We start from the raw sequence: 13949 nt of genomic DNA on the forward strand, positions 1-13949 counted from the left end.
CTGTATTTAGATGACCCCCTCCCCTACCTACACCAAATTGATAGCACTACGTAGTTACCTGTAGGCCTAGCCTACACGTCTTATATAGCCCACCGGCTGACACAGGACGTTAAACTAGAATAATAATAATAATAATATCAATGCAACTGTTCAAGACAAATTCGTGCCTCCGTCCGCTGAAAATACAGTCACGATCCAAAAGTTCGCGACTCCTCGGTGTTCCCTCCCCAAACCCACACATCCCACTTCAAACTTCAGGAAAGAAATGTTTTACAAAAGATTTCGCATTCTTACTTGAAACTATTATTTCCTTACTCTTCTCTCTCCACTATTTACTAATTACAGGGAACCCTTCATGAAAACCCAACGTTGGGGTGTTAGATTCTAGCAGGCCTGCTAGGATATGATGTTTAGTCGACCTTAAGCTTTTGGGGCTTGCGCCTATCGACCATGAGCTTCCGTGGCTCGCGCCTATTGGCCTTCAGTTTCTGAGGTTCACGCTTATCGACCTTAAGTTTTTGGGGCTCCGCATTACGGCCCATGATACCTTCAAGACCCTCAACTGGCGCGGGAGCATTGCGGGCTGTTTTCTTGTTTTAGAATGGGCTGATTTTTCTTCCAGGGTTCTCTGCTCAAAACTATGGCTTACCTGCTCTAACAGGGTAGGAGGCGGCTGAAGTGGCCATGAAGGCCGCGGTCACGACGTCGAAAAATCTCATTGTTGTGGTGGTCGATATTCGTGGCTCAGACTGATGTTTGTTGCTGAATGTAAGATTGGCTTTTGTTGCTGAATGCAAGGCCGCGAACCCAATGATGGTGATGATGATATCTTTCAAATGTCTGGGTGGTGATGCCTCATATACCTCGCTGGCACCTCCATGGCCCTCAGGATACCATGAGCCTGCTAAATGTGTTGATGGCACGACGTTGTCATGCAGGCAGCACACGGCGGAGTTGTGCGCCAGGCCGTGTGCGAAATGCGGAGGAGGAGGCTGCTGTTGTCGGAATGCGAAAACGTTGGTACTAGAGTGGCCTCCGAAAGTTTGACCAGGCCAGGATGTCTCCTCCGGTCTTGGCAATTTTGTTCGGTGCCGTAGTAGTAAACACCGGCCATGACCAACCCTGACTACCATTGTCAGCCATCTGCCGTCAGTATGAGCTTACCTTTGACGACGCAAGTAACGATGACAATGTTCTCACTTAAAAGACATATCGGACGAACTTAGCCATGGTAAAAAGAAACGACGACACAAGTTTGCGCCAATGCAAGGAAGCTTTCCTCGACAGTCCTTGTCCATCGACATGACACAAGTAGACATGGAGATACAGGCGGGCAGCTCAAGAAGCAGCACCACGTTCGGGTGCTCTGAAGACCGAATGCCATCCATCAGCATGCGGAGACTGCTTGCCCTGACACTGCCTAACTTTGGGTGAGCAAATACCCCCTTTTGTAAGCAACCGACACAGCTGACACAGATGGCCAGCATCCAAGTGCTATGGTTCATCCTTATGTCATATGGTACACCATACATGACTGGCCTGGGCATACCCAATTCCATCACAACGCTCGTATGGGTCTCAGGGCCGCTCAGTGGTGCACTGATCCAGCCACTGTTCGCAGCCATGTCCGACAGCACTCAGCATCCATGGGGAAAGCGCAAACCATATATTGCTGGAGGTGCCAGCTTCGTTGCCCTCTCACTGTTGGGCCTAGCGTATGCTGAAGATATGTCGAACTGGCTTACGAGCACCTCGTCCTCACACAAGCACATGTCCGCCCCGGGCCCGCCAAAGGCTAGCGCTCTGACGAAGCTGATGGTGACCTTTTGGATATTTGCGTTGAACATGGCCATCCAGCCGCTACAAAACGGAGTGCACGCCCTCGCTGTTGACAACTGCCCCGCTCACCAGCAAGTCACGGCAGCAGCGTGGACTGCCCGCTTCAATGGTCTGGGCGCCGTGGCCATCTCAGCTTCTGCCTTTGCCGATGTCGAGGCGTGGGCGCCGATACTGAGTGAAACCAAATTAAAGGCGCTGTACATGCTAGCAGTGCTGGCACTGGGCGCCGCCATTACACCAGCATGCGTTTTGATACGCGACGAACCCAGTAAGGACATTGGCATGCACCGCGGAGCAGTGAGCATATTCGCACGGCTTTGGACGCTGGCTGGAAATCTGCCACCAGTTACAAGGCAGGTCTGCAAGGTGCAGTTCTGCGCCTTCACAGCTTGGTTCTCGGTGCTTTACTACTCGACCACCTACGTGTACCAGGTCTTCGTCATCGACCAGCACGTCCACCTCGACCCTGAGATTTTCGGTAGTGCAGACTCCCGCCTTGTGGACATAGGAAAGCAAGCCGGAACTCGTGCCTCGTTTGTTTTTGCCAGCATCACCTTCGCCTCGTCCCTGCTTCTACCGCTCATCGCCCGCTACTCCGCACGCCAACCCGCTTCCGGCCGTTCCATACCGACGGTTACAATATTCTCCCTGTCGCTTGGCCATGTTTGGTATCTTGCACATTGCTTGTTCGCCACTCTGATGTTTCTGACTTGCTTCGTCTACACCGTGCCTGCTGCCACTACCGTTGTCGGTATGCTTGGCATTGCCTGGTCCGTCGCCTCATGGGCTCCATACGCCCTCATCAGCACCGAAATTGCCACTATCAAGGCCCAGAGTGAGGGATTACATATGTCAACCGAGAAGAACACGGGAGCCACAGGGGCATGGGCGGATGAGACTACAGCAGGTATCATAGCCATTCATAACATGGCCATTTCCCTACCTCAGATTGGCGCCGCCTTGGGCTGCACTTTACTCTTCAAACTCGTGGAGATGTCGAAAAGGGACGACTCGGCTGCATTTGCTTTCAAGTTTGCTGGTATCATGGCGGTGGTAGCAGCTTGGATCGGCAGGACTTTGAGATAGCTCTTGAATCACCCCTGTATATAATTGCCAGATACTAACTATTCACCCATACTCTTGCCCACTTGGCATCACATATAAATGAATTCTTTGAAATAGCTAATCTATCCTACAACTGTTGTTTAAACCCTTCTGAATAATAACGAGAAAAGCGTAGCTGCAGGGAAATGCGGAGTGGACAGAAACGATCTTCCAACGTAAGCTAGTGCTACATGGGTTCGATGACTTTCATCCTGCAGGTTTTGCTATAATATATTCTGGTTGCTTGTTTTCTTCAATACATAATTTTACAGTCTTCATCCCGCAAAATGCCTGCACACGCCACAAATTATTCACTTACTCTGACACTTGGCGTACCAGACCTATCAAACGGAGAACAGTCACATCTAAAACGCCTTCTTACTTCACGCGAAGGACCTCACTAAATTATCTGTCCGTCATAGAAACATGCGCGGAGTATCCAAAGACATTTAACTAATAAACATACATGGGCGAGTGGTCACCTTACGCATTACACAACCCATGACATCAACACGCAGGATACAAAATCTCAACCCTCGTTATCACCTCATTCAACGGCACCGACGTATTCGCCAAAGTATCCAAGCAATGCTCCGTATGATGATACGTCACCAACGAACTCTCCATCTTCCATCCTCGCTCAATCGCACGATGCATCATCTTCCAACCGTAAATGCAATAGTAAATGTGGAAGCGGCGATCCGTTCACATGAATCCTGCAGTGTGAATAATGGCTTATAAAGACGGAATCTGTACTCTTTCCTCAGAAGCGGCTCGGGTCGCGTCGAGTTGCTGAGATAAAAGTTCCCGGGGCCTTCTTCCATGGATTTGGTGGTGAGTTCGCCGTCGTAGCACTCGAGTGGCAGCCACGATACCGTCATCATATTGAAGACGCAGCCTGCGGCCGCGGCCTCGGCAAGAGATCTGCCGCAAAGCTGGGTGGTACCGGCTTTGTAGCCGGAGGGCGCTTGTAGGGCTTCTGAGTGCTCCGCAGATGATGGTGCTGATGATGCGTCGCATGAGAGGCGAAGGTTTGAGAGTATGCGAGGTAATATCAGGATGAGGAGTAAAGAGATAGAAAGTAAGAGGACGAGGGTGATGCTAAAGGCAACTAGGCCCAGGGCTGTGGCGCTGAAGGCATATATGATTTTATCTATTATCCGAGATCTTGGTCGCTATTTGATGTCGTTATAGCTTTCGTTGCCGTGGAGTTGGGAGTACTTGGGTAAGCATGGAGTGCTTGATATTGCATGGAAAAATGATTGACTTTGAGGAAAATAGCAGGAAAGTATCCCTCGACGCGCATTCACGCATCGATTAAAGAAACATCACGCATATGGCATGTTTGTTACTGGTTAGGAACTGGCGATGACCGGATTTCTTCCAATTTTCGGAGAGACCGTCAGACGGACGTGAGGTGGCTTGATGTAGATCGAGACTTTACGCGAAGTCGGTGGCACTAGTAATAAATCACGGAGACTTTTGTCGGCCCACTACTTCTGGTTCTCGGAATTTTGACGGAGTCAAGCTTACTTGGTGCGTACTCAGCAGATCAACGCCGGTACTTGTACTACTAGTATGCCCTGTGCCCCCTCATTGCCCGGGTTCGTCTTACTGAGGCCCCGCCGAACACCAACGCCCGTCTCAACACTGCAACTTTGGCGATCCAATTGGAGCTTTACACCAACTAGCCATAAAGTCCCTGGATCTCAATCCTGTTGTTGATTCAACCATAGCTGGAACCAATCGATTATAATACCATAAGCCAAAACTACGGCGCTACATTCGCGTGAATTAATTTCGTCTCTCGTTCCGAACCAGTGCTCCGCTCCGGAAAAGTGCTGGTAGTCATACGCCACGCCTAAACTCGGAATCACCCTGTTAACAAACGCAGTTATCTCCGGCGAAGACATGAAGTCGTTCTCAGGCGCGAGGATCTGAACTGGCACACCCACTTGCTCTACTTCTGTCTCTTCCAACAATGACGGGTGTGCGGTTGAGATGCAGTTCACGAAGCCGTTGTTGCTCCTTGCGCCGAGGTTGAACACTGCCCATCCGCCCCAGCAGAACCTTATGGCGCCGACGCGGTTGTACTGGGATCGTAGTTGTGTTGCAAACCTGACAAGCTCAGGTTCTCGGGTTTCTTTTGAGTTGCGGCTGATGCACCTGGGCATGTCGATTTTGTACAGTTGCGACATATCCATTAGGATTTCCGTCGGAAGCACCTCGCCACCATTAATGCAACGCGTTCGCACGATTCGCACTATAGTCGATTTCAGAAAAGTATCGTGAAATGAATTTACAAGTCTGGTATGTACACTGTGGCATTTGCTTCTTTCACATACTGGTCAGCGAGAAGCCTGGCGTTCCGAAAACTCCAGCCGAATGCGTCATGTACTATTAAAATGAGAAGTTTCACTGATCCTATTTAGAAGCTCAAAAAGGGTGCTTGATTGCGACCTTCTCAAAGCTGATCCTCCCCTCGCCTGAAGCCTTAATCGCTTCGATTCCCTCCTTGAACCCTTCGATCACTCTCAGATTTGGAATTTGAAAGCGTTCACCGTAGTTTTCAGCTGCCCAAGAGACGGCTTCAACCAAGCGTGACTCCCATTCCTGGTTTGCGGTGATGGAGCCTATGGGTGGAGGCAGGTTCATGTCCCAGGCTCGAGCGGCCAAACACCACACCCACTTATTTGTGTCACTGCGTACCGGCAAAGTCCCGGTGAAAATAGCGTCCGGTGCAGTGTTTAGTGTATCGCACCTTGACGTCGAGGATGCTAGTCCCTTTGTACATACTGAGTCGAAGATGAACTTTAACGGTTGACCGGATTGATCAATAGCACTCTGGATCTTTGCGAACACATCATCATCCCGGTAATCGAAGCAGTGTGTTGCACCCAATCCCTTCAGTGCTTGATGGCGAGAAGAAGATGCTGTAATGATGATAGGGCTGACACCTGCAGCTTTGGCAAGCTGTATTGCTGCCCAGCCCACTGCACTACCGCCTCCCCAGATCAGAATGCCCCTCTTAGTTGGCATTCCTGATGCCTTGATCTCGGCAAAAGGTATTCCTAAGACATTAAACAAGACATCGGCGGCAGTCCTCACCACGATTGACGTCACCGCCGCAGCCTGTTTTGGAAGTGTGAATGGCCGTTTAGCAATCAACGAATTTCCCTCAGCAAGCAGCCAATCTTGATGCGCTCCGAATTTCGAACCTAATTCTATCTTCTTTGAGCCAAAGATCTCATCTCCGACTACGTAAGGAAATCCGGTTCCAGCCTTAACAACTTTTCCACTGAACTCGTAACCACAAACGTGGTCGTTCATCTTGAAGTCGATCCCGTGCTTCAGATCAGCAGGATTGATGCCAGAATAATGCACCTGGATCAGGCCTTGGTTATCAGCAGGCTCATAGAGATCGTCGTATTCCGTAGAAAACAACTCGTCTTCTGGTCCAATGTATATCGCTTTGTTGGGGGAGGTCATTGTTAAAATGGTTCTGATGCAAACAAGAAACAGAAAAAAGGTATTGAGCCTGGTGTTCACGAACAAAGGGCAATATATAAGCTATTATGGCCACCGATAGCGCTGATCTTGAGCAAGAAACCGGGTAGCTGGGTACATGTGATTACATTTTGGATGAGTACGTAATCCTCCGCCGGCAACAAGATGCTGGTCCCGAGCGGGGGGTCCCGGCGGGGGTGACTAAGGTCCTAATCCATGAAGCCGACCGTGCATCGAAATATTGCATCATGCAATTAGCTTCAATCATCTCAGATACACAGTATTGTGAATTGGATTTTCGACTTAATCTTCAGTATTGACGCATTCCCCATCATTGTCTGAAAAAGATTACATTGACTACACGAAAAAAAGATATGCCGTTACAATCTACCACCGAAGGCGTCAAGCCTGGGGACATAGGTGCAGAGTGCAACATTATTATTGCGGGAGCAGGTCCTGTTGGCTTACTGCTCGCTCTCCTCCTTGCTCGGAAAGGCATACGTTCCAAGGTGTTTGAGAAGAGTGCGGAGCTGGATACCTCTCCTCGAGCGGCTCTATACTACCCGCTTGTTCTCGAAGTCTTCAAGGACGCCGGAATCTACGATATTGTTCTCCAACTTGGTAGTCATTCAGGTGGCCCTATGTGGCGTAAACGCGTCATCGACGACGGTAACGGCGGGAAAGCCTTGGGACCGGCGATAGCAGGGCTGGAGATGTCCAAATGGGGAGATGACGGATGTTTCGAAGAGGGAAAATTCGCCGTTATCCTTGTGCAAGGACTCTTGGTCCAGGTGCTGTTGGAAGAAGTCACCAAAACAAATCTTGTCGAGGTTCACTTTAATACGCCTATCGAGGGATTTGAGCAAGATCAATGTGGCGTCACCGTCAAAGTTGAAGCTTTTAGAGAGCCTCAAACATTCAGGTCGCAGTATCTGGTAGGCTGCGATGGCGCCAGATCGACGATCCGCAAATTACTGGGGGTTGGCTTCAGTGGGCATTCGTGGCCTGAGAGACTCATTGCTACAGATGTGCGGCGCACTATACCCAAGCTCGAAAGACTTCCAGCTCACTTCGTGGTCGACAAAGTCCATTGGGGGGTGGTCCTACCACTTGAGGAGATCGTGCCCGGGAAACCTGGGCTGTGGCGCTACGCGATGGCCGTTCCTGACGAAACATTGACTAATGAGGAGATAGAGGATCCTAAATACGTACATAAACTTCTCCTCAAGTATCTGGATGGTCCACAGCCTGCCGAGTATACCTTAGTCCGCTATCGTGCTTATCGACTGCACCAGCTCCTGGCAAGTACCATGCATCGAAACAGAGTCCTTCTCGCTGGCGATGCGGCGCATGTTAACAATCCTGTTGGTGGACTTGGGTTATGTACCGGTTTGCTGGATGTTGACCTTCTCTATCAGGCATTTGATCTGATAATCAACCACAATTATCATGATCCTCAAGACTTGCTGGCAGAGTACTCGGCAGCTCGACGGTGTGTATTCCAGACGCTTGTGAGCCCAATAAGCAGTGCGAACAAACTCCGACTGCACGAAAGTGATCCAGACGATGCCGCCCGTGAGGATTGGTTTCTTCGGATCTTACGGAGAGGCATCCCACAGGAGATAGGTAAGGCGCACTCGCCGCTCCAGCAGGCCTGGAGGACTGACATTCGTTCAATCACCAAGGAGCCAGTTACCACTCAAGCTTGATTTGTCAATAGTGGCGGACTACTGGCTAGGAGATTGCAGGCCCTCTTGTAACACATATGGAGAAGCCAAAAGTGAATGGTTTTGAGATACGCAGGGCGTACAGGGCATACTTGAGATATAACTGCTTCTTCACTACATGTATATCGTTGTACATGTGTATATAGGAACAAGGAGCATTTTACACTCTCTAAAACCTAGCGAGCAATATTTGTTAAATAAAACTGCCAGATTTGACTATGTAGGGGCCGTGAGATTGAAGAGCACTGTGAAATCATAGCGGAGCCCACCGGTCCACGCCTTGCAAGGGCATTGTAGGGTCTCGGACTGCTGAAGCCGGATTTGGGCATAGTTGTTATTTGGATACACCCGAGTGGGGGATAATACAGCTAGCTAACACTAACGACAAGTGGCCATGCTATACGCATTCCGAGACCGCTGCCGGATGACGCGGAGGGGGGGGGGGGGGGGACTTGGGACCCGCCGCCTCGCAGAATGAGGCGAATAGATAGCTCCGTAGATGTCACTCGAGAGAAAATCTTGCTTCGCACTGGAGTGGGCGGTTGGGACTAGATGCTCCCGGCGAGGGAGGACTGTCGGCACCCCCACATGAACTCGGGATTTCCACATAATGATGTATTGCAGTGAAGTGGCATTTAATAGAGAATATATATACAAACAACGGACTGGCTCCTATCCCTTTTTTTCTACTATACATCAAATACACAAGCGGTGATGCTACCAACGACTACAGGCGAGCCTACCATCCGGCAGCTCTTCGAGCATGCCCAGATTCGGACACTGCGTAATGCCTTCATCATCGCACCAATCCTCTACGCAGCGTTCTATCTAATCCACACCCTATTCATCCCCCGCCAGCGCAAGATCCCCGGACCATTCCTCGCACGAATAACAGGATTATGGGAGCTAAAAAAGGTGGTAGATGGAGATCTCCACAAAACAATGGTCAAGCTGCACGAGCAATACGGTAAAATCCCTTACCCACAACCCTAGGACATGTAGCACCGTTTAGAAAGCCCCCCGTTTGGCAGAAATTAATGGTATTGAGCATGCTAGGTCCCATCGTACGCGTTGCGCTGAATCGCTACGACTTCAACACGCTAGAAGCAACAAGAACCATATACCGGATCGGCAACGCGTTTCCAAAGTCAAAATACTATGTCCCGTTCGGCTCGCAACATGGCCCGAATCTGCTGAATGAGCTCGAAAATGGGCCGCATGGTGCGATGAAGAGACAGCTCGCGTCGCTGTATTCCATGTGGACGTTGCTGTCTTATGAAGCCACCGTGGACAACCAGACGGCCATCATGAGGCAGAAGCTGGAGAATTTTGCTGCGACGGGCGAGTTGGTGGATATACCCCAATTCTTTCAGTACTACGCTTTCGATGTGATTGGCATGATTACTGTGAGTTGCGCGACACCCCCTCTTTTGTTACACAAGGTTGTTACTATTGGGTAATAATCGCACTGACGCTAATCCGCATTTCTGTCTATCTAGCTTGGTAGTTCCATGGGCATGATGGAGGCGAATACAGATGTCAACGGCATCTGTGCCGCGCTTGATGCCGCCTTTCACTACACATCTATGACGGGGCTCTTTCCAAGCCTCCATCCATGGCTGATTTCTCTGACGCGAGTGCTTTGCTTGCCGATTCCTACATCTCGAGTAGACGATTTCGTTACGGAGAAGATGGCGCTGCACTTGGACGAGGCTGCGCAAGTCGATGGATCCAAGAAGGGGGCAACATTCCTGTCAAAGATGCTTGCGTTGCGGAATCAAGGCAAAGTTACCGACAGAGATGTTCACGTCTGTATAAGCATGAACATTGCAGCGGGCTCCGACACGACAGCCATTAGTTTGAGCTCCATCGTATACTACTTATATACTAACCCCAAGGTACTGGAGAGCCTTCGATATGAGCTGGATGCTCAGTCGAAAGCCGGAAGACTGTCGGATATGACGACTTACCAAGAAGCTCAGGAAATACCGTATCTTCTAGCTGTTATCAAGGAGGCTCTGCGGCTTCACTCCGCTGTTGGCACACAACTGACACGCGTGGTGCCCAAGGGCGGTTGCGTCATAGAAGGACATCATTTTCCTGAGGGGGTAAGTAGCATGATGATACTCAAAAGCTCTGCATCTGCACATCATATTAGAATCGCTCGCTGATTTTTCTCTGAGTTTTTAGGCAGAGGTTGGAGTTAATAGTTGGGCACTTCATTACAACAAAGAGATGTTTGGCGAGGACGTCTATGCATTCAGGCCTGAACGTTGGCTTGAAGGCGATAAGACGAACATCGGGTTACCGGAATCCTTTGCAGTAAGTCAAGGCTCGCTATCTTATGATTCCTACGACCTTTTCTCTGTACTGATTTACTTCGTAGTTCGGTCAAGGTTCCCGTTCCTGCATCGGCAAAAACATCAGCATCCTGGAAATGTCTAAAGCTATCCCACAGGTAGTGCAGAACTTCGATATCGATATTTCCACTACGAGCACCCAAGCTTGGTCAACCAAATGTCGTTGGTTCGTGAAGCCAGATTATAAAGCCCTGCTGAGACGTCGAGCAAAATGAGGGGAAATGATTTGAACTTTGAGAAGGTATGAACTTTGGGGGTAGAAAGTCTACGTTTACTCCTCAAAAGCACAATGCAGCCAATTGTTTGCTGTGCAACCCATATAAATGCTCTCTTTTTCCTCCCCCATGATTTAAAGTAATATTCCTTGGACTCCATGCTCTAAAATTGCCGACGTTGCACCAACTCTGTAGCTTGGCCAAGCTTCCCAATAAGACGCATCAGGTTGCCGACTAAGTTGGGACAATCTTGATAATCAGTCAAATACTTCTCAGATAACAAATCCTGGAAGACAGCCATAATTTCAGGCTGACGTATGACTTCAATAGTCGTATTCTCCACGCCGTTCGTTCCTTGACGACCATGCGTAATGCAGGGCTTTCCAAACCCCGACACTAAAAATTGTTGCACAACTGGAGTATGATCGCCGTCTAATACTACCTCTGTCTCCTTAGACAATGCCTCTGGGGATCTATGCTTCAGCTGCGAACTGCAATCTGTAGAGTTATCCGATAGTTGTGCCTTAGAAATTATTGAGTATGACCACAAAATCAGGCTAGCGTGATAGATCGCAAGAACTGTGGACACTCTTAATGTGGGATCGCCATTGCGACGTGCTTCTCGCAAGATCTGACCAGCATGCCACATGGCTTGTCGGCAAGATCGACTTTCAGCCCACTCTTTGAGTCGTGGGAAGACACGGCGTGCTTCGCGCTCACCATACTTTCCGCCAAGCAATTGCAGATCTTCGAGAAAGACATGAAGGTACATAAGCTGCCGCTCGTGTAGAACGACAAGGGAAGGGTCCATCGGACCAAGCCACTGCATGTGTACGGTCGCAAAGGACTCTAATGATTCTTTCGCTTCTTGATAGAGTGCTTGAGTGCTGAATATATGCTTGTTTTGCGTGGCACCTGGTGTTATGCCACGGGCCTTCAGGCGCTCCTTGTACTGCCATGTATTCGACCATAGACCACAGAGTGCCACTAGAGCTGTGTATCTAGTGTCCACAGAGTTTCCAAGGGAAGACAGATTGTTGAGGTCTTCGATACAAGTGCGAATTGACAACTGTGGTGGGTGACCAAGGCTGAGCCAGGCTGCCCGCCACGCCTCAGCTGAGGGCGCATTCCAAATTGCTTGCGCTACTGGCAAGCCAGTGTGCATCTCAGTGTTTGTTAGTGGGGGTGGTGCCAGGAATGTCATGGAGTACTGGGTGCTGAGTATGAGCAGATGTAAAACAAGTCTATGTCGAATTTTAACGTCCGTAGGTGGTTAAGGCAAAGCTGATAGCGCTCAAAGATGGAAGATTGGGCTAAAGTTTCTTTGCTTACCTTTTTTTAGATTCATAGTCAACCCACGCATGCCATTTCTCTTTCAGATCAAGATCGTTGTCGTACGTCTGTGGCGATATGCCTTCGGGATACGGAAATCGTAGATAATCCCCCCTCCTTAACATCTATATTACTTTTCTATCAACAGAATTCCCTAGGTCTGGCTGAAATCTTACAATAAATGGCATATTGAAGAGGCTCTCACTGATTTCGATTCGCCGACTATCCCCACTCCACAGCCCGGCTTGAATCAAAAGCACATAGGACTGGAAAGGGTCAAGCAATCGAGCATTGCGGACATCACGGCGAAACTGTCGCGAAATAAGGTTGATGTTCGTTAACATTATGGCTCAATAAATTGTTTTCGGAGGTTACGTACCAAACGAGCGATCAGCTCTCGATGAAGCTCGTGTAAAGCAAGAGCAAATTTCAGAAACACAACGTTGACGGACCGGAAAGCACCGGTAACGATAAGGCCAATGACTAATTCCGTGGATGCAGTGTTCGGGTCAAAGCTTGGAACATGAAGCCATGAGTCTGCTTCCTGGCTGTGTTCCGCAAGTTCCATGGACAGCAGGTGTTCCAGGACTCTGATAGATGGAAAAGATGAAAGAAGGCGGTGGTGATTTGCAGAGTCTGCAAGAGGCAACATTGAGCTGAGGATGCTATATCGCGTAGACTGCTCGAGGTGCACAAGAATATGCTGTTGAAAATCATTAGACACACAAACGGACATCATTTCATCTAAAGCGGGAAAGAGATCTGCGGTTTTAGTGAACCAATCTTCGCCTTCTTTCGGCGTCCAGAGAAGGAAAGATTGTGGTCAGCTTCTGAAATGTCGTCTCTCTCTAGTAGCGCTGCGGATGAAGCCTGGGTTTCCAAGGCGCCAAAATCGAGGATATCCAGATGGAACGCATCCCACGACCATCCTAACTCATTCGCAGGAATGTCTGGCAAGCTTGAACAGCCAATTTGGGAGGAGAAACCAGTGGAAGAAGGTTGCTGAAGTTCAATATTGTTTGGGCCGAGTATGCTGTTTTCTTGTCCGATTGTGAAACCTGTGCCGCTGGTCAGTATATCTACCGGTGAATCGAAAATGACACAGTCAAGTGTCAACCAATGACGGAAATCCGACGGCAGGGAAGAAAAAAAGCGAAATGAGCAAGCTAACGGCCAAATCAATGAGATGGGATGAAGATGCTGCCTTGCCTTTGCCAAAAGATATTGGAGTGATGGCTCGGTTTGCTGGGCTATCCTGTAGTTCTTGGAACATCTGTCCAGAAGCTACTTGCATTTCGGTAGGATTTACAGTGTCGACCAGACCCGAAATTGAGTGATTATCATTATCCATACGATTTACAGGCGGGGTGGACGTTGACTGAAGTTCGCGATTGGTTGAACCTGAAAACACAACTATTTCAGAGGGTGGTGTGGTAGGCTGCGACTTGTCGATTGAACATGGTGACTTCCGACGCGTGCTCTGTTCTGGGCGTGATTTTTGAGGGAAACGGCAGGGCAAACCTCGTTCGACACATCGCCTGCACGGTTTTCCTCCTTCACAACGTAATTTCGATTCAGCACACGAAAAGCAGGCTTTCGCAGCCCGCTGGCGGTGACTTCCTGGCACTGTACCACCGGCAGGTGAGCCAACAAATTTATGGATATTCATGTGTCGTTTGAGAGTATCACTAAGTCACCTCATGAGTCAAATGGCACAGTTACTGGGAGCCCTAATATAGGGGGACAAGTGGAAGTGAGAAAGGTACCAACTCACGGTCTTGAAAACGATTTAGGGCATAGCGGACAGCTGATTGATCTTTGCTCGGTATCTACGATTTAGAAATAGTGTTAGCGTTTGTAAAGTA

General features: G+C 49.3%; 8 protein-coding genes across 8 annotated transcripts; 3 read left to right on the forward strand and 5 right to left on the reverse strand.

Moving 5' to 3' along the window:
- Positions 1-410: 410 nt before the first annotated feature.
- On the reverse strand, positions 411-719 carry COCCADRAFT_105097 (uncharacterized protein; the record flags this gene model as incomplete). The annotated part of the gene is made up of 2 exons (XM_007717514.1): positions 411-583; positions 650-719. The coding sequence occupies 2 exons, from the start codon at positions 717-719 to the stop codon at positions 411-413; spliced, it is 243 nt and encodes an 80-aa protein (XP_007715704.1).
- Positions 720-1302: 583 nt separating this feature from the next.
- COCCADRAFT_39707 (uncharacterized protein) lies at positions 1303-2925 on the forward strand (the record flags this gene model as incomplete). The annotated part of the gene is made up of 2 exons (XM_007717515.1): positions 1303-1430; positions 1485-2925. The coding sequence occupies 2 exons, from the start codon at positions 1303-1305 to the stop codon at positions 2923-2925; spliced, it is 1569 nt and encodes a 522-aa protein (XP_007715705.1).
- Positions 2926-3450: 525 nt separating this feature from the next.
- COCCADRAFT_39708 (uncharacterized protein) lies at positions 3451-4257 on the reverse strand (the record flags this gene model as incomplete). The annotated part of the gene is made up of 3 exons (XM_007717516.1): positions 3451-3562; positions 3700-4118; positions 4165-4257. 3 exons carry the CDS (start codon positions 4255-4257, stop codon positions 3451-3453), a joined length of 624 nt encoding a protein of 207 aa, XP_007715706.1.
- A 395-nt stretch (positions 4258-4652) lies between these two features.
- COCCADRAFT_7879 (uncharacterized protein) lies at positions 4653-5141 on the reverse strand (the record flags this gene model as incomplete). The annotated part of the gene is made up of 1 exon (XM_007717506.1): positions 4653-5141. One exon carries the CDS (start codon positions 5139-5141, stop codon positions 4653-4655), a length of 489 nt encoding a protein of 162 aa, XP_007715696.1.
- A 238-nt stretch (positions 5142-5379) lies between these two features.
- Positions 5380-6432, reverse strand: COCCADRAFT_7880 (uncharacterized protein; the record flags this gene model as incomplete). The annotated part of the gene is made up of 1 exon (XM_007717507.1): positions 5380-6432. One exon carries the CDS (start codon positions 6430-6432, stop codon positions 5380-5382), a length of 1053 nt encoding a protein of 350 aa, XP_007715697.1.
- Positions 6433-6824: 392 nt separating this feature from the next.
- COCCADRAFT_39710 (uncharacterized protein) lies at positions 6825-8159 on the forward strand (the record flags this gene model as incomplete). The annotated part of the gene is made up of 1 exon (XM_007717517.1): positions 6825-8159. One exon carries the CDS (start codon positions 6825-6827, stop codon positions 8157-8159), a length of 1335 nt encoding a protein of 444 aa, XP_007715707.1.
- A 732-nt stretch (positions 8160-8891) lies between these two features.
- COCCADRAFT_29025 (uncharacterized protein) lies at positions 8892-10752 on the forward strand (the record flags this gene model as incomplete). The annotated part of the gene is made up of 5 exons (XM_007717509.1): positions 8892-9144; positions 9234-9583; positions 9677-10285; positions 10368-10499; positions 10564-10752. 5 exons carry the CDS (start codon positions 8892-8894, stop codon positions 10750-10752), a joined length of 1533 nt encoding a protein of 510 aa, XP_007715699.1.
- Positions 10753-10915: 163 nt separating this feature from the next.
- Positions 10916-13753, reverse strand: COCCADRAFT_39712 (uncharacterized protein; the record flags this gene model as incomplete). The annotated part of the gene is made up of 6 exons (XM_007717518.1): positions 10916-11996; positions 12085-12209; positions 12261-12395; positions 12464-12876; positions 13071-13150; positions 13356-13753. The coding sequence occupies 6 exons, from the start codon at positions 13751-13753 to the stop codon at positions 10916-10918; spliced, it is 2232 nt and encodes a 743-aa protein (XP_007715708.1).
- Positions 13754-13949: the final 196 nt, after the last annotated feature.

This window comes from Bipolaris zeicola, assembly GCF_000523435.1.
Source record: "Bipolaris zeicola 26-R-13 unplaced genomic scaffold scaffold_183, whole genome shotgun sequence".
NCBI lineage: Eukaryota > Fungi > Ascomycota > Dothideomycetes > Pleosporales > Pleosporaceae > Bipolaris > Bipolaris zeicola.